Source organism: Psittacula echo (assembly GCF_963264785.1).
Source record: "Psittacula echo genome assembly, chromosome: 4".
In the NCBI taxonomy this organism is placed as follows: domain Eukaryota; kingdom Metazoa; phylum Chordata; class Aves; order Psittaciformes; family Psittacidae; genus Psittacula; species Psittacula echo.
In genome coordinates, this window is record NC_137738.1 from 121,165,733 (window position 1) to 121,183,076 (window position 17,344).

The 17,344-nt window shown below is 47.1% G+C and overlaps 2 protein-coding genes across 7 annotated transcripts in view; both read left to right on the forward strand.

The window, feature by feature from the left end:
• The window catches only part of PSME4 (proteasome activator subunit 4), a 60,712-nt gene extending 50,074 nt beyond the window's left edge, over nucleotides 1-10,638 (forward strand). For 2 of the 6 annotated variants that reach the window (XM_080614884.1, XM_080614887.1), the window contains 6 exons: nucleotides 296-424; nucleotides 1,495-1,650; nucleotides 5,795-5,957; nucleotides 7,207-7,340; nucleotides 8,326-8,464; nucleotides 9,069-10,638. In XM_080614884.1, the coding sequence (XP_080471010.1) occupies nucleotides 296-424; nucleotides 1,495-1,650; nucleotides 5,795-5,957; nucleotides 7,207-7,340; nucleotides 8,326-8,460 (717 nt within the window). In that variant the 3' untranslated portion in view covers nucleotides 8,461-8,464; nucleotides 9,069-10,638. The remainder of the gene's footprint in view (nucleotides 1-295; nucleotides 425-1,494; nucleotides 1,651-5,794; nucleotides 5,958-7,206; nucleotides 7,341-8,325; nucleotides 8,465-9,068) is intronic. The other 4 variants (XR_013956546.1, XR_013956547.1, XM_080614885.1 and 1 more) reach the window with 4 other exon arrangements.
• A 5,215-nt stretch (nucleotides 10,639-15,853) lies between these two features.
• Nucleotides 15,854-17,344, forward strand: GPR75 (G protein-coupled receptor 75; the record flags this gene model as incomplete). Its single annotated transcript, XM_080615975.1, has 1 exon — nucleotides 15,854-17,344. The coding sequence occupies exon 1, from the start codon at nucleotides 15,869-15,871 to the stop codon at nucleotides 17,342-17,344; it is 1,476 nt and encodes a 491-aa protein (XP_080472101.1). The 5' UTR covers nucleotides 15,854-15,868.

Sequence of the window (17,344 nt, forward strand, 5' to 3'; positions counted from 1 at the left end):
AACAGCACCCATTTAATCCTCCTTAAGAGCTTCAGACTGATCACACTGTTTAGATAAGTAATATGTGGTGCAGGGAACAAGGATCTCTTGAATCTGTTCATTTTCCACAGCTTATTGCTGAGACTATTTTATCATTATATTGATTGCTTTTCCTAGTTAACCTTTCATCACTGTATTGATTGTGTTTTTCCTAGGCAACAGCCCTTTCATGACACGGAACTTGCTTTCAGGATTTGCTGTTAGCAATGCTTATTTACTAACACTGACCACTGACCTTTTGTTTTCTCCCCTATAGATTGCACCAGTAGAAAATGACAATAGCTATGATGAGCTCAAAAGAGATGCTAAGATGTGTTTGTCATTAATGTCTCAGGGTTTGCTGTGTCCTCAGCAAGTGCCTTTGGTACTTCAGGTGCTAAAACAAGTGAGTATGGTCTAGAGAGCTTAAAGCTTCTTGTTACGTGATGCATGCTCTTCTCTTTTAATATTGTAGAATCATAGAATCCCAGACTGGTTTGTGTTGGAAGGGGCCTCAAAGCTCCTCCAGCTCCAACCCCTGCCACGGGCAGGGACCCCTTCCACTGGAGCAGCTTGCTCCAAGCCCCTGTGTCCAGCCTGGCCTTGAACACTGCCAGGGATGGGGCAGCCACAGCTTCTCTGGGCACCCTGTGCCAGCGCCTCAGCACCCTCACAGGGAAGAGCTTCTGCCTAAGAGCTCATCTCAGTTTCCCCTGTTTAAGTTTAAATCCATTACCCCTTGGCCTGTCACTTCAGTTCACAATCCAGTTTCAAAATGAGTTGTCATATGAAGAGCTGCCCTTGAATCTGTGCCTTTTTATAGTTTACGGTATATTTATCAACTGCTGCTGCTTCCTGAAAAAGAACACAAATGAAAACTCTCTCTTGAATAAATTGGCTCATTCTTTGTCATGCAAGAAGTGCCTTTTTTTCATTCAAGGCTGATCTACTGTAGTAAAACTCCCTATTGCAAAGTGTTGGTGTAAGCTGTGCACACAGCCAGAACAGTAACTGTGCTGTTGCAATCCAGCTGCACCCATGCCTGAGGTTTCCAATAATTCGGACTTCCATAAGCATGTGGAGATCGAAGTAAAGGAACTTGAAGAAAATTGACTTTCCAAATCCATTGTATAGGATGTACGTCCTCGAGCAGCACAGAATGTCTGGTTTATTTATGTGTGCCTTATGACTGATGATGGGAACGAATCAAGGGGGAAACTTGCCTACTTTGTCTGTTATAAAATTAGGTGTCTGTTAAATAATGGTGTGCTTTGGAAGTGAAGCCTGTATATGTTATTGTCTAAATAATATTTGAACTTTTGGAAATTAGAGAGTGTTTGAAACAAGAATATCTGAATAAGGGAAGATGTTGGCAACTGTCCCCCAAAGCTTTTTCTTAAATGTTGCTAGCTTTACATTACGTAGCTGATGCTTTAGCATTCTTGCTTTCTTATCTTTGTTTATTTCTATTTGCAGACAGCAAGAAGCAATTCTTGGCATGCTAGATATACCGTGCTAACCTACCTCCAGACCATGGTGTTCTACAACCTCTTCATCTTTCTCAACAATGAAGAAGCAGTCAATGACATTAGATGGCTGGTTATAAAGCTCCTGGAGGATGAGCAGCTTGAGGCAAGTGATACCTCTTCTGAAATGCTTTATTTCACATCACTGGTTTCTCACCCTTGTCAGGTTTATGAAAAAGCCACTGGCTATAAATGAATACAGCAAATGTTTCTAGATCGGCATTCCTCTTACTTTGAATATATAACTATCTTTACAGGATTTATTCCTTTCATATTCCATTTTCCCTTTTAATATTCCAGGAAAACAGCTTCGTAGGAAATACTTCATTAGTGAGTTTTAAAAGTTCCATTGTTCTTTTTCAACAGAATGGAACTTTGCTTTGATTCATACTTGGTCTAAGTACAGATGAAATAAGGATGTTGTCGTTTTACTGTAAATATTAGCATGGATGTTGGTAGAAAATTCAATTTCCAGCAAGGTAAAATGCCTTCCTGTATGAATACTGTATAAAACCAGTATTTATTACTCTGTAGGTCTGTTTCCCACTTAATCATACCAACTTATTACTGACAAAAATACTTCCAGCTCACTAAGGAAGTGGTTTTTTAGTTAAAAGTAGATTTTCCTTAGTGTTGTGAAAGTAGCATGTGTAATGGGACAGAATTTGTCTAGCAGATGCTGGTGATGTTAGGTGATTCAAAGAGATGATGGTTTGCAAGCTTACTCATCAGTCTGACAGGGTTTTGTGCATCTCTTGAGCTTGTGATGCTTCAGTTAAGTACAAATGGAAGGAAGTAAAATCCAAAGTCTCAGCTGTGATGCACACATGCTGTTGGAGATCTGTGTGTGAACACACAGGGTGCTCTTACAAGTACTGTCAGGGTCATAAGCTTGTTCTCAGGGGATGTTTGTCGGGCTTCCAGAAGCTGGGGGGAAAATCAGACAGGTATTCTGTATCACTCATTCACAGAACTGCAGGCTTGTGTTAAATTATGTGAATTTAAGTGTGTTTGATCACTTTCAAGCACAGTGGAGGATCTTTGGTGTTCACATCCACCCTGTTCCATTTCCTCTGCACCATCATTTTCAGTGGTTTTGGTGCTGCTGGCAGATGTCAGTGAAATCCTCCTGTTGAGTGCTGAGTGCTTGTTTCTTTCTAGAAGAGAGGATTCTCAGGTGTGATACCCTTCTGTCAAAACAAAGATCCTGGTTTAGGTCTTCCTGAAGCTGCGTGTAAAACACTAGTTACATGTGTGTAAGTGAGATGTGAAGCTTGCTGCTGTGGACAGTGAACTGGAGATAATTTGAATAGATAGATTAAAACTTGTGGCTTGAAGGTTTGACATTAGTCTGTAGAAGTGCATATAATACTTAAAGACTACTCACCATTTCAGTCTTTACATGATACCTCCTGTCTTTCATGTCATGGAATTCAACAGCTCCCAATACTAGATGACTTGTTTCCCACCCCCCCCAAACACGTGCCTTGTCATCTCACATACTTCTAAAACACACCTTTTGTTCACTTCAGTACAATTCATCCACTCATTTTAAATGTACAGGATCATTCCTCTGCTCTACAGAGATGTAAATCAGAAAAGCCTCTCTGTGTTCATAACCACTCACGATCGTGATGTTACCATGGAAGCTTTCACTTTGCTTTGAAGAGCAGTCTTGTTCTTTCTTGATAATAATTGGCAAGATGCCGTGTCTTGCAGAGTAATTCCTATATGGTTTTTTAAGGCTGGATTTTTAAGATGAGAATTCTGTGCTGTATCTAGTATTTGGTGGTGTCTTTACCCTGTAGAACTGAGATTTTGGTTCTTAGATTGAAAGATTTGCAGTTAACGGTTGAAGTGACAGCCTAGTTTAATCTGAAGGCATCTTTCTCACCTCTCTCAGCCACAATTTGGTCTAGGAAGCTCTCTGGGCAGGTGTTTCTTATCTTTACATGTTCATAAATCAGTGTATGGGGTACACAGCACTTGATAACCATGTTTCATATTACACTGCACTACTGCAGGAATCTTTTCTCTTTGTAGAAGCAGCTCTTCTACATACACAAATACTGCAGTTAGGTTTGGCTTGTGCTGTGGAGTGGGTTCGTTCCAATACTGCTACAGTTTTGTAGACCTTGGTCAGTCAATTCTGACCAAAAAAAACCCCAAAGCAAACCCCATATTTGATTGGAACAGTATTCATCTGCTGCTGCTCTGCAGATGTTATAGTCTATAAGTCATCGTGTGAGTACAATGATCTGTGAATTACTTGGTGTCAGGTCTAATGAGTGATCAGCTTCCTAATGTATGACTTTAAAGGCTTTGCTCCTAGGTGCTCCTGCAGCAAAGTGTTCCTTTTAGTTAGATGATTAATTTAGAAAGGAAAGTGGTTTTAATACAGCGACTAGTGATGTAAATGAGCACGGTTCACTGGGGAGCTTGCTCACTTCCCAGCCAAGCTCCTTTCTATTCCAGGGTCTTGCATTAGCACATCATGTCTCATTAAGTAGCTTAGTTCTTCAGAGACTCACAAATTGCTGATAAACAGCACTGGCAGCATTTCACATTGTACTTCTTCATGCTGTTAACAGAGTAGCTCACGTTTGAATAATGTGCTGTAGAGATTTCACTGGCATGAAGTGAAGTCTCAAGAGCTCATTGTTAACTTCTGACATTTAATTACTGCAGCACTTGCAGCTCTACTCACTGCTTTGTGGAGGTTCAGAACACGATGTTCAAGGATCTAATTTATTATAATCTACTGTGTTGGATTCAGAGCATTGGTAGGTGGTTGTGCTCCAGACAGACAAATGTTCTCTTTACTGTTACCTGTAACAGTATGTACTTACCAGAAAGTCGGCTGTCAGCGTTTCAGCACAAGGCAGTTTGGTTTTTAGGTGTGTAAATGTTGGGAGGTTCTTGTCAGGCTGTAACTATCCAAAGTAGAAGCGAGCTTTGGAGGGATTCCAGTTTAAATATGGTCTTATGGTCATATAACTTTATGGGTTTAGGAGATTGGAGTGGATGAGATAAAGTAGTAATACTGATGGGTTATACTTGCTTTTAAAAGCAAGTTATCTCTACTTGTAATCCACTAAGAGTGTGTTGTAGCTGCTTTAAAAGGAATGGGAAGATCTGTATTTTGAATGGTTTTTGATTTTGTTCTTTGGGGTTTCTGTGTTACCAGAGAGATTATTTTGGGTTCAAACTTAAATAGGGCAAACTTAGGTTGGAGATAAGGAAGAAATTCTTCCCTGTGAGGGTGCTGAGGCGCTGGCACAGGGTGCCCAGAGAAGCCATGGCTGCCCCATCCCTGGCAGTGTTCAAGGCCAGGTTGGACACAGGGGCTTGGAGCAAGCTGCTCCAGTGGAAGGTGTCCCTGCCTGTGGCAGGGGTTGGAGCTGGAGGAGCTTTAAGGTCCCTTCCAACACAAACCAGTTGGGTTCTATTGGGATTCTAAACCAGTGGGGATTCTATTTCTTCAGCCTGGAATTCTGTATTTATTCATGCAGTGAAAAGAACTGGTACTCAGGATAGCAAAGTGAATAATGCTGGTGTGTTAATAATGTGTCTATAATGAGTCACAGAACTGAATTGTTGACCATAAAGCACTGAAGTTACTTGTCCTTGTTTATTAATCCAGCACCTGTTGTGTCTCCAAGAATTCCCATGCTATGGGTAGAACAGAATGAGCTTTCTCTCATGAACCTTCTCCCTTCTCCTGGAAAAACTCCTCTGCTTTTGTCAATTCTAATGTGTCCACATACATTTGAGGGGGGGAACTTAAATGCTTTTGAATAAAGCACTTTTTTTCCCCTGGTAAAACTGATGTTAATACAAAGTTTATTACAAAAATTACAAAGCAGGTTGATTATTTGGGGTGGTGCATCTTGTTCTCATTCAAAAGTCTGCTTTTAAACTTCCTAAAGCTTAATTTTGATGATATGTGTGACTTGACAGTGGAGTTCAGTTACATTATCTGCTTGAGTAGTAGGTCACTTAATGATAACTGATGGGAAGGTAGTTCTGTATTACTATATAACTATGTTTATCAGTTTGCAAAGAGCCCTGTAGTAAACTACTAGTAGCTTATGATCTACGAGATAATGGGATGTATTTTAAAGACTTAGACAGAGTTTGGTCAATGTGGCCTGGCTGGATGGGCGTAAAGGATAGTGATAGCACAAATACCTGTTTCTTGCCGTGCCTGTGTGCTTAGTAATTGTGGTACGTGTTCTTTCTGCTTATAGGTGAGGGAGATGGCTGCTACCACACTTAGTGGCCTGCTACAGTGCAACTTTCTCACCATGGACGGGCCCATGCAGACCCACTTTGAACAGCTCTGCAAGATGAGGCTCCCCAAGAAGCGCAAGCGAGACCTGGGCTCTGTGGTGGACACAATTCCTTCTGGTGGTAAGGGAATGGCTTCCGCTAGAACCATACATGTGGGTAGTAGGTTAGGAGGAAGTAAGTGTTCTGTACTATACTTACATTCTTATTCTGCAAGTGCTTCAGATGGAACAGGATTTGTCCTGTGGTTAAGCAGTATTTAGCAAACTAACATACACCCAGAGAAACATACTCCTGTTTTATCTTCCTGAGCATTCATAAACCATAATGGCAAATCACTTGTCCTTAAATACTTTACTGTATATTGGTGTGTATGTAATGCAGAGCCTAATCCTTGTGAAGTGGTTCAAGAAATGGGTTTACAGCATAAATGATAAATAATACTACTACCAAAAAGCAGTTAATGTTATTTTATGATGTATTCCTCTGTTAAACCAATTCATTACTTCCCCAGAATTAACACTAAAGAGATTTCTCCATCTCTCCTGTGCACAGTTCACACAGTTAAGAATGCAGATGGTGAGGGATAGCTGTTTCCTCAGTAAATGCGCTTCCTCAGCTGTCACATCATTTCAGTCCTTACCCACTTTACCTTCTGTTTGTTAGCAGTGGAGAGAGGGGTTATTCTAAGAAAACTCAACAAACACACAAAACCCCACCTTAGTTAACCTTAGTTAGGAGCTTTGGCTCCTGACCACTTAATGCATTTGAGTCACATTCATCTGACCCAGGAGGACTCCGTTTGCCTATTGTCAAATAGGTCCTATATTTGAGAACACATTCTGAGTGCAGAAGCGGGGAACAGTGGAGATGTGATTCATGAGCTATTTACTGAGAGAAAGATTTGGTGAAAGAAGGAAGCTCATTTGTAAAGTATACAGCAGTGGCAGGTGATTAGTTGGTTTTGTTTTTACGTGTTCTTCCATTAGAAATGAAGATGGAATCAGAGAATGAATCTGTGATTCTGTGTAAGCAAGCAGAAGCAGGTTGGAGATCCATGCACTTGTGTGTGTTTATTTGATTCTATGGGCTGTAGAACTGTCTGGGTTTCTGTAGAAGCTAAAGATCTCTGCTGTGGCAGGGGGGTTGGTTTGTCTTTAGTTTGCAATTCAGGGTCAGACCTCAGTATCAGTATGTTATTCTTACTAGATCACTTCTATTTAACATGTGGTCTCTCTGTAGTCATTCCCATCAGTTAAAATTAGCCTGTTTTCACTGATAATCAGATTTAAGTTTGTCTGTGCCATTGAGGAATGTCTTAGATGAGGTGGTTGCACCTTGCCTCATGTAAGTGAATCCCCTGCAATTGCAGACCTGGTGAAGCGCCACGCTGGAGTGCTGGGACTTAGCGCCTGTATCCTGTCAAGCCCATACGATGTTCCCACCTGGATGCCACAGCTCCTGATGGATCTCAGTGCCCACCTGAATGATCCTCAGCCAATTGAGGTAGAAATTACTTACATTATTATTTCTGTTCAATAAAATACATATAATATACTTTGACTCATTCGTAGTTCCCCTTTCCTAGAAAAACCAGGAACCTAGTGAGGAACTTTATTCCTGCTGCTTTTTATTGAATGGTTCGAAATATATTTTAAGTCATGGACTGTTTCTCAGTATTGTTTTGTGGTTCAAGTTTAAAGCATAAACTGGAAACTGCAGTAACTCTCTATAAGGAGGAAAGAGTCTTTTTTTGTTAATTAAAAATGTCAGTTTTGTGCACATCATTCTAGAAGATATCAACCTGAGCCAAAAGTTCTCACTGAAATTTTTAAAACAAGGTTTGATGAGCAGCTCTGGAAACAAGTTTTTAATGAAATAGTGATCTTCAACTCTAGGTTTTTGTCCTGCCTGTTCAGTTTTGTTGACCTTTGCTGTTATAACCAGAATAATGAGCTTATGGCTGAAGAATTCCTTAGATTTAACAGACTTTGCTCTCATGTTCTTTCCTGAATCAAGAAACTGAACTGGTGGCACTTTTGTGTTGTTAATTTAATAATAATCTTACTAGCAGAGGTAGTTTTCTCCTGATGTTTGTTCTCTGCACCTTATGTGATTCATCAACTCTTTCTCATGTTTTGAGACCCAAACCATTGGTTTGAAATACCTAAGGAAAAGGAAGAGATGAAAAGCATTTCACTTGTACTTGATAATTGGACTTCAATAGTTTTTTCAAACTCATGAGTTGTAGCTCAAAGAATCCTCTTTATATGAATGCTGGAGTTGTGACACTGGTCAGCAGACCAACCAGACCTGTAAAAACTGGAATCCTGGGGAACTGGATTGAATTCCCCAGAGCTCGTTGTAACCTTGGCCACTACTCAGACACTTGGCTCTACTCAGAAGTTATTTTTGTTGTAATCAGTGTTGTTTTGCCATGGAGCTTAAACCCATCACTGATGCAGCTCAATGGCGATTGTCTGCTCTGCAGATGACTGTGAAGAAAACACTGTCCAATTTCCGGAGGACCCATCACGACAATTGGCAGGAGCATAAACAGCAGTTCACAGATGACCAGCTACTGGTGCTCACTGACCTCCTGGTGTCACCGTGCTACTATGCATAGATAGGTAAGCTGGTTAGTTTTGACATTGACAGAAACATCCTTTACCACAGGGAAATGCTGGAACCAAATGCAAGTCCCTTGTGCCTCTGATGGTCTGTTTATGACCAGATTTATTTGTGTGAAATATCATCCATCTTTCTGTGTGTCCCTGTATTACACTAGTGTTTTCTTAAGACACTTACACTTGTTTTCTTGACCATTGATGTTCCTTTTCTCCCTTTTCTGCCAGTTGGCTGCCTTGTAAATGCCTGGCAGTTGCACTAAAGGCAAGGTGCTTGCTGCTTTTGATGCCTGTGAGGACTTTAGCCAGCCACCCAGTCCAGTATATCATCTACATCTCACGTGGGGAATGACTGCAACCACAGTTTCCTCTTCCACGTTGTGGCTTTGCTGCTAGGTCTCTTCACACAGGCACGTCCCCAAAGAGTGAATCCATTCCTGGAGTTTCACTCTGTTACGCTCCAAGATCCTGATCTCTCTTGTGTTGTGATGTTTTGTGACAGTATTCCAAGAGACGTTCTAATTTATGTTTTCCTTGTGTGGCAATAGCATGAGGCAGTGATCTTGTTGTGAATCCTTGTTTTGAATTCTTCCTTCTTTCTTTTCAGGTTTCTCCTGGGAAAATGAGGGCGTAGGAACCTTTATGTGAAATAAAAGCAACTCAGAAAATGATCATGTAGAAAACTGTGTTGGAAATCCTGATGCCCGATCAAAACCTGAATCCTGATCAAAACCACTTTTAGATGCAAACATAAAGACCTGGTCCTATTCAAAAAGAATCTCACCTCCCCGGGGAGCAGCTGTGGGAGCCCCACAGCCTCCTTGTACCTGCACTTGCACAGCCCAGTTGTGAGTTCATCACCAGACCCTTCTCATTGGCCTCCACTGCACATCAGTCTTGTTTCTGCTCCCTTGCACACAGTGACTTACACTGCACGTTTCTTACCCGCTTTCTCTGATCCTCCTCTCAGCTCTTTCCATCATCAAAGATATGCAGACCCAGTGAGTGCTGCAAACCACAGTGTTCTCAGTGGAGCTCTCCAGTTCCCTTGATGCAACTTCTTACCCAGTCAGTGTACAGTACCAGGAACCTCTCCTCCTCAGAGTTTATTTTTCACTACTTGGATTGAGTGCCCATCAGGTGATGGGCTCTGCACCATCCAGTCCACCTCAGGGCAGGATTGCCTTTTTGTACCTTGTCAGATGTACATAGCTGATCTCCTGTGCAGCGTAGATGGTGGCAGGACAAACATGGGGAGTGAAAGCTCTTGCTGCCTGGCCAGGTCTTCATAGGTAGCTTGACCACGTGTGGAATAAACATCTATGGTTATCTGCTTACTTTTAAGGGTGAGAGGACTCTGGGTGTTTCCACGTCACTAGAACCCACAGATGTGGAATTACGGACTATCAGGTGATGGTTGATTCACAGAGTGAAGTGTGCACGGTGTGGATGGCTGATGACTCCTCACAGGGAGCGTCACTGTTTGAGCAAGCCTATCTTGTTTGGAGATGGTGAGAGGTCTGTATTTTCTTGCCTGCAGCTTTGTTCAGAGACTGGTATCTATTGGCTATTTAACACCATGTTTAATATGTGTTACATAGTTGTAAAAGACTGTATAAAGTGTAGAGGCATTGCATTGACAAAACATTGTACAGTTTGCAACCTTTTACATAACACCATTGTGAGATTACTTTGTAAAGATTCATACTTAGATGTTAATACAGTAGTAGCTCTGGCTTTTGTATCGAATCAAATGCCATTATTATTAGTTTTTTAAATTATTTTCTTTAACAGAATCTCTCTTTGTGTCTGAGAAGCAGGAGGGTTTGCTTTGGGTTTCCTCTCTCTCATTCTTACTCTCTCATTCAGATCTTAACGCAGCACTCGTGGCCATCTCCAAATGCTGGCATCACACATTCTAGTGTGATAGGCTCCTAGAATGTGAGGTACATTGAAACAGTTCATAACCTGGTGTGTGATTCAACTTCCCTGCAACCCTTCAGGAGCATTTTGACTGATCTTCCTGCCGAGTCTCATTCCAGACGTGAAAGCACAGCAGTGCTCCAGGGCAGCATCCACCGACCGAGTGTCAGCACACGGATGTAACCACTGTATAGCATAGTGCCAAATAATTATTTCGATTGTGTCTGTAGATTACGACAAAATAAATGGACTGTTTGTAACAGCTGCATTTCTTCTTTTGTATTTCTGAAGTGGAAGGTTCTTATTTTGAAACTGTAACTTAAGGTTGTTCGCTGTGCTCCTGAGCTGGGGTAAGCAACATTGTGCATTAAAGATGTAGTACTGATGGTTGGTTATAGTTACATAAAAACGTCTTGTACCTGGTGAGGCTTGCCAAAAACCTTAGGAACTTGTGAGAAATTCACTTAAAATTGGAGAAACTCATTTGAAGTGGAGGGGGTTTGCTGGTAGGATTGAAACAACTTTAAAAGTGATGCAAAGTATTTGCTGCAGAGGATCATCTGTATGTGTTGGCTTGATTAATTGATGGAGCAGATGATACATGTGCTGTTCTGCCTGCACTAAGAGCAGCTAACTAGGATCCAACTCTGTTGCTTTTTATTGTAGTTGAGAGTGTCTTTCTTACGTATCTCTAGTCAAACTGCAGCTGGTTTTGGTTGTACTGCTGAGGATATGGTGCTCTGGACAGAGTCATTTCTGTGGTCAGAGCTATGATGGCAAGTAAGTCTTTGCTGTTAATTCACCGTAGCTGTTTATAAATCAGCAGTAAGTGATTTGATCCAAACAGATCACCTAGAAAACCAAGTGCATGTTCAAAGTGCAGATCTATAGGATAAATATACCTGTGGTATTGTGAACAGACCTGGACTGACTTTTGGGGAGGAAGGATTGTTAGTCTCCTGACAATGTAGGAACAACTTTAGATCTTCATCAAACCCCACAACTCCATTGCTCCTTCTATTCCCCAACTTTCCCCGAGCAACAGACGCATGTAATGAGCTCTGAGCATTCCATCACTTGGTGTTACACTCTCTCTTACCTAAAGCCTTCAAGATGAGGCAACTGCAGCGCCTCAGTCTGGAGAGAGACATCTCCAGTGTGAAATGAGGGAATTTTTCCCCTTGAACTGCAAGGGAGATGGGAAAAAAGTACCTTGGAGATGGTCTGGTACCATTGACATCCTCAGGGAGCACATGTCAGTCTGCACAGGTAATTCCAGTGACCACAGACGTGGCTGTGATGTGAAGCAGAACTCGTGTATTGGGGATTTTGGTTTCTTCCTGGAGTTGCAGGTGCTGTTAGGGACTACCTCACTAGAGTATTCAGTGATCTCCCATCTTTCCATACCCCGTTTGTGCATGTGGGAACCTGCTGAACAGGCGTGATGCTTACTTTGATGAAAATGGTATAAGAAAACTACCAAGTAGGTGGGTAAGACTTGAACTTGTGCTTTTGGGTGGCACCACAGAACCCACATCAGGGGATCGTGTCATTAACAACTTGAGCTCATCTCACATGGAGGAGGAAAAGGTCATTATTTCTGGTATGGTATATTATGACTATTCCTTTTATAGCCAGGTATCTGCCCTCTCATCCTATTTACTTCATGACCAGGCTGCTGGGAGCTTGGTACACAGGGATGATGGGATAATGCCTCCTGTCAGGTTTTGACAGTCAGACAGCCTCAGCATCCCACACTCTGTTCAGTCTCACACTTTCTTCCACAGCTTCAGGCTTCCTGGAATCCTGCAGCAGAGACTCCAGCTTCCTTCTCCCCTGTGCTGTGGAAAACACAACAATCTGGTAAGACGTAAAAGGGGAGATAAAGCATTTTACCAGTAGAAAGTTCCACTGGCCATTGTCCTTGCAAGATTTGAGCTTTACCCTTGCTGTGATTTACCAGCTGATGTTTTACATTCTCACTGTGTAATTACTGGAAGGCAGCGTCTGTGGATTTCCCCATCACAAAATACTTGCTGTGCACAATCATGTTGCTGCACAGGTATGGAGAATGGCATTTCCAGTAAGAGGGGAGGAATTTCACCTCAACCTGATCTAATCTTCCAGGTTGTCTGCAGGCCAGAGGTACCTGTGCTCTAGGGCAGGGGTTTTGTGATGGTTCTTCCAGTAAGGTACCCAGCGGAGTGGTGGTTTGATGGAAATCCTAGAACCCCAGCCTGGTTTGTGTTGAAGGGACCTTAAAGCTCCTCCAGCTCCAACCCCTGCCACGGGCAGGGACCCCTTCCACTGGAGCAGCTTGCTCCAAGCCCCTGTGTCCAACCTGGCCTTGAACACTGCCAGGGATGGGGCAGCCACAGCTTCTCTGGGCACCCTGGGCCAGCGCCTCAGCACCCTCACAGGGAAGAGCTTCTTAAATCTAACCTGAATCTCCCCTGATTTCAGAGTCTACTGCAAGGAATTGCTGGTTTGGTGGCAGAAGAAAATCAGCCCATGTGTGGAAGATGCAGCGTCTTGTGAAGCTGTTCAAGGCAGTGCACGCACAAGGAGCACATTGTAAGTGGTTGGTGCTGAGAGCTTTGCCTCTCTCTTGATTAGCAGGTGCTTTTCAGAGCTATTGAGAGAGGTTTAGATAGGGAAGTCCATGAGGTGAGAGGAAGAAGAGGCCGGTATTGTCTCCATGGGGAGCAGAGTGACTCAATACAGCAACCTTGAATCAGGCTCTCAGCACAGATAATCTACACAGATTATCAGCAAATCCTTGATTTCTGGTCAATCGGGGGAATCAGCTGCATCTGAACGAGACCTTTCCCAAGGATGAAAAGGAGAGGGTGTCTTGCTGGCCAGGATCCTTCCCTAGCTCCAGATGAAATGGCTTTTCCCACAGAAGGCTTGTAGAGCTCAGCCTGCTCTCCCTGCTGTGGCTCTTGGCACCTGAGCAGGTTTTGCTGCTGGAGATGGAGCTGGACACCACTTCCCTTTGGGAATAGTGAGGGGTGCTGGGGTACAGGAGGTGCAATCAGTTCTGATTGGCAGGCAGTAGCCAATAAATCTGCTCTAGCAGAGTTAACACCCCAGTACCCCATGCAGGGTGCTGTGCGAGGGGTGGTGCAGTGCCTCCTGCCTTGCAGAACACTGCTCTCCCGCTGCTCATCTCCCCCACCCCAATCCCTGGCTGTTCCTTTTGGAAGGAGCAGGCCATCGGAGGTTTTGCTGTGCCAAAGGGACCCTGTGGTATTTCCCGCTCCCATGGAGCTCTTCTTGGCCTCAGCTCATCTTAAGCACAACCCCAACCCTCCCTTGCTGCTCCTGGGGCTGCTAAAGGCTGTGTTGATGAAGTGAGTGACAATCCCCACCTACCACTGAGAGAAAACCACAGGTTTTCTGTTGCTGGTTTGCCGATGAAGGGTTCCAGCCTTCTGTGAGGCCCAAGTCCTGCAGTTCTGGGCCCTAAAACTGTTTCTGCCCCTCAGGGGTTTCAAAAGCACAGCAGGGACCAGAGGCTTGGTGCCATCCTTAAATCCCATGAGCTCGCCCAAACCAGTCCCTCCAGGCATGTGCATCCTTTCCTGTGTGTGTGCTTCCACCCGTGTGGAATGATGGGGAATTAAGAAGCTTTAACTGGCCATCTAACACCCAAGGGTGGTGTTACCACTCCGAAAGGACGTGGATATCCCATGCACATTGGTTTTGTGTGAAGGAAACAATCATGGCTGTTTCCTCAGCATTAATAATTTTGAAGGAATTCACCCCTGCACGAGGCTGATGTTCGCTGCTCCTGTTTCATCACAATTCAGCACAATCTGATGGTCGTAAGAAAACTCAAGGAGGGAGATCCCAGCTTCTGAATTAGAAACCTCAGCCTCAATAGGGCCAGGATTCACCCTCAGCCAATGTACAGATAATGTCTAATGAGCACATGTATAAGTGGACAGGATGGGGCCCATGCCCACGTGTAACTCAGAACGCCACCACTGCATTTTCATAGCTCCCTTGTGCATTGCCTGGTGGATTCTGGTCTCTCCCAAGTGCATTCCCAGCTCCTGCCATTGGGCCCTGGTTGTGCCAGCCTGTGCTGGCTCAGAGCACGTGCACCGAGCGCTCCCTCATCCTCAAACCCATGTAAGTTGTTCAGACTGATCCCTGAAGTGCTCAGCCATCAGCACTCTCCATCACTGCAAGTGGCAGCTGCCTTTTGTGATGGTGGGATTGGCAGTGATAAAGAAGTAACACTGATTTATTTCCCCTCTCGGAATACAGGTCCTTTGCCTTGATCCTGTGCTTCTGGGCACACAGGGAAACCAACGAGCATCCTTATCCTGCTGCGGTTGCTCAGGAAAGCACTGCAGGAATGCAGGGGCAGACCCCGGGCACAAACCCTGCCTTGGGGTTGGAATGGGGCTGTTCCGTTCACGGTGAGTCCACATGGGAGGGACATCAAAGCCTCGAGTGCCCAGGTACGGACTTGGTGTTCTGGTGCAGGCATGAGTGTGACTCGGCCTGGAGCAAAGCCTCCTGGGGCCCTGTGCTCCCTGAGTTAGAGGGGCCGGAACCGGATGATTGCGAGGTCCTTTCCAACCCAAACCCATCTGGGATTCCAGGGCCAAGCCCCCTCTGTGTCCCTGCCCTTGGCTGGTGCAGTGGGTGCCCTGTAGCAGAGGAAGGGGTCCCAATGGTGCTCTTGTGTGGGGCTGGACAGGCCCTGGGCCACTCTGGCAGCGGATGGAAGTTAATGGGAAGAGCCCTGGTGGGAGCCATAGGAAGGAACAGCTCAAACCCAAAGTCTGTGGGGCTGGAAATGCCAGTGCAGCCCCAGAGGCAGTTTGTGGAGCCCAGGGGGTGCTTGCAGCACCCCAGCACATTCAATAGGCCATGTCATACACACACAGGTCATGCTTAGAGCGGCTCCAGTGCCTAAAGGGGCTGCAGGGAACCTGGAGAGGGGCTTGGGACAAGGGCCTGTAGGGACAGGCCAAGGGGAATGGCTTGAACCTGCCAGAACAGGGGAGACTGAGCTGAGCTCTTAGGCAGAAGCTCTTCCCTGTGAGGGTGCTGAGGCGCTGGCCCAGGGTGCCCAGAGAAGCTGTGGCTGCCCCATCCCTGGCAGTGTTCAAGGCCAGGTTGGACACAGGGGCTTGGAGCAAGCTGCTCCAGTGGAAGGGGTCCCTGCCCGTGGCAGGGGTTGGAGCTGGAGGAGCTTTGAGGCCCCTTCACCACAGCCCCGCTCCGTGGTTCCCGCCTGGCGCTGGCTCCGTGCTGCGGGCGGGCCGGGGGGGCTCTGTCCCCGCAGCCGCCCTCCAGCGCCGCAGCGGCGGGATCGGCTCTGGCGGCGCCGGCGGGGCCGGGCCGGGGCGCAGCGGCGGCAGCGGTCGCCATGGCGGGGCGGGCGGCGCCATATCGGGGGCAGCCCTGAGGGAGCGGCGGCGGCGGCGGCGGCGGCGCGGTGCGGGCCGCGCAGAGGCCGCGATGAACGGGTCGGGGCGGCTGCCGGCGGCGGGCGAGGAGGAGCCGGCGGCGGCCGCGCTGCTGCCGCTGGGCGGGAACGGGAGCGCGGGCGGCGGCGCGGCGGAGCTGCGGGGGGGCACCCACGGCGCCACGGTGGCGGCCTGCGCCTCGCTGCTGGCGCTCGTCTTCTGCCTGGGCTCGTACGGGAACCTCATCGTGCTCCTGTCCTGCCTCGACCCGGCCCTCCGCAAATTCCGCACCAACTTCGACTTCATGATCCTCAACCTCTCCTTCTGCGACCTCTTCCTCTGCGGCGTGGCCGCCCCCATGTTCGCCTTCGTCCTCTTCTTCGACTCGGCCCGCGGCGTGCCCGGCACCTTCTGCTTCACCTTCCACCTCACCAGCTCCGGCTTCATCATCATGTCCCTCAAGACGGTGGCGGTCATCGCGCTGCACCGGCTGCGCATGGTGCTGGGCAAGCAGCCGCACCGCGCCGCCTCCTTCCCCTGCACGCTGCTGCTCACGCTGCTGCTCTGGGCCACCAGCTTCACGCTGGCCACGCTGGCCGCGCTCAAGACGCGCCGCTCCCGCCTCTGCCTGCCCGTGTCCACCTTCGACAGCCGCGAGGGCAAGGCCGTGCTGTACCTGTACGTCACCGACTTCATCTGCTGCGTGGCCGTGGTGGCCGTGTCCTACGTCATGATCGCGCAGGCGCTGCGCCGCAACGCCCGCGTGCGCCGGTGCCCGCCCGGCGATGCCCGCAGGCCGCAGCCCTTCGCCGTGCCCGCGCTCTACCGCAACCAGGCCCGCGGCGCGACCGCGCGGCTCCGGGCCTCCGCCGTCAACCTGGCGCCGGGCAAGGACTCGCGCGCGGTGGGGACGTGCGTGGTGATCGTGCTGTCCGTGCTGGTGTGCTGCCTGCCGCTGGGCATCTCGCTGGTGCAGGACACGCTGTCGGGCAGCAGCGGCTTTGTCCTCTACCAGTTCGAGCTGTGCGGGTTCACCCTCATCTTCTTCAAGTCGGGGTTGAATCCGTTCATCTACTCCCGCAACAGCGCGGGGCTGCGCAGGAGGGTGCTCTGGTGCCTGCAGTACGTGGCGCTGGGCTGCTGCTGCTGCAAGCAGAAGACCAGGCTGCGGGCCGTGGGCAAAGGCAGCCTGGAGGTGAACAGGAACAAGTCGTCGCACCACGAGACCAACTCGGCCTACGTGCTGTCTCCCAAGCCCCAGAAGAAGCTCATGGACCAAGCGTGCGGCCCCAGTCACTCCAAGGAGAGCGTGCTGAGCCCCAAGGCTTCCGTGGGGCAGCAGCACTACGCGCAGAGCAGCTCGACCCCCATGAACACCCGCATCGAGCCCTATTACAGCATCTACAACAGCAGCCCCTCGCAGGAGGTGAGCACCCCCAACAGCCTGCAGCCCGTGAGCTCTGCCTTTGGCTTCACCAAGTCCTACATTGCCATGCACTACCGGGACATTCCGGTGCCCTCCGTGTAG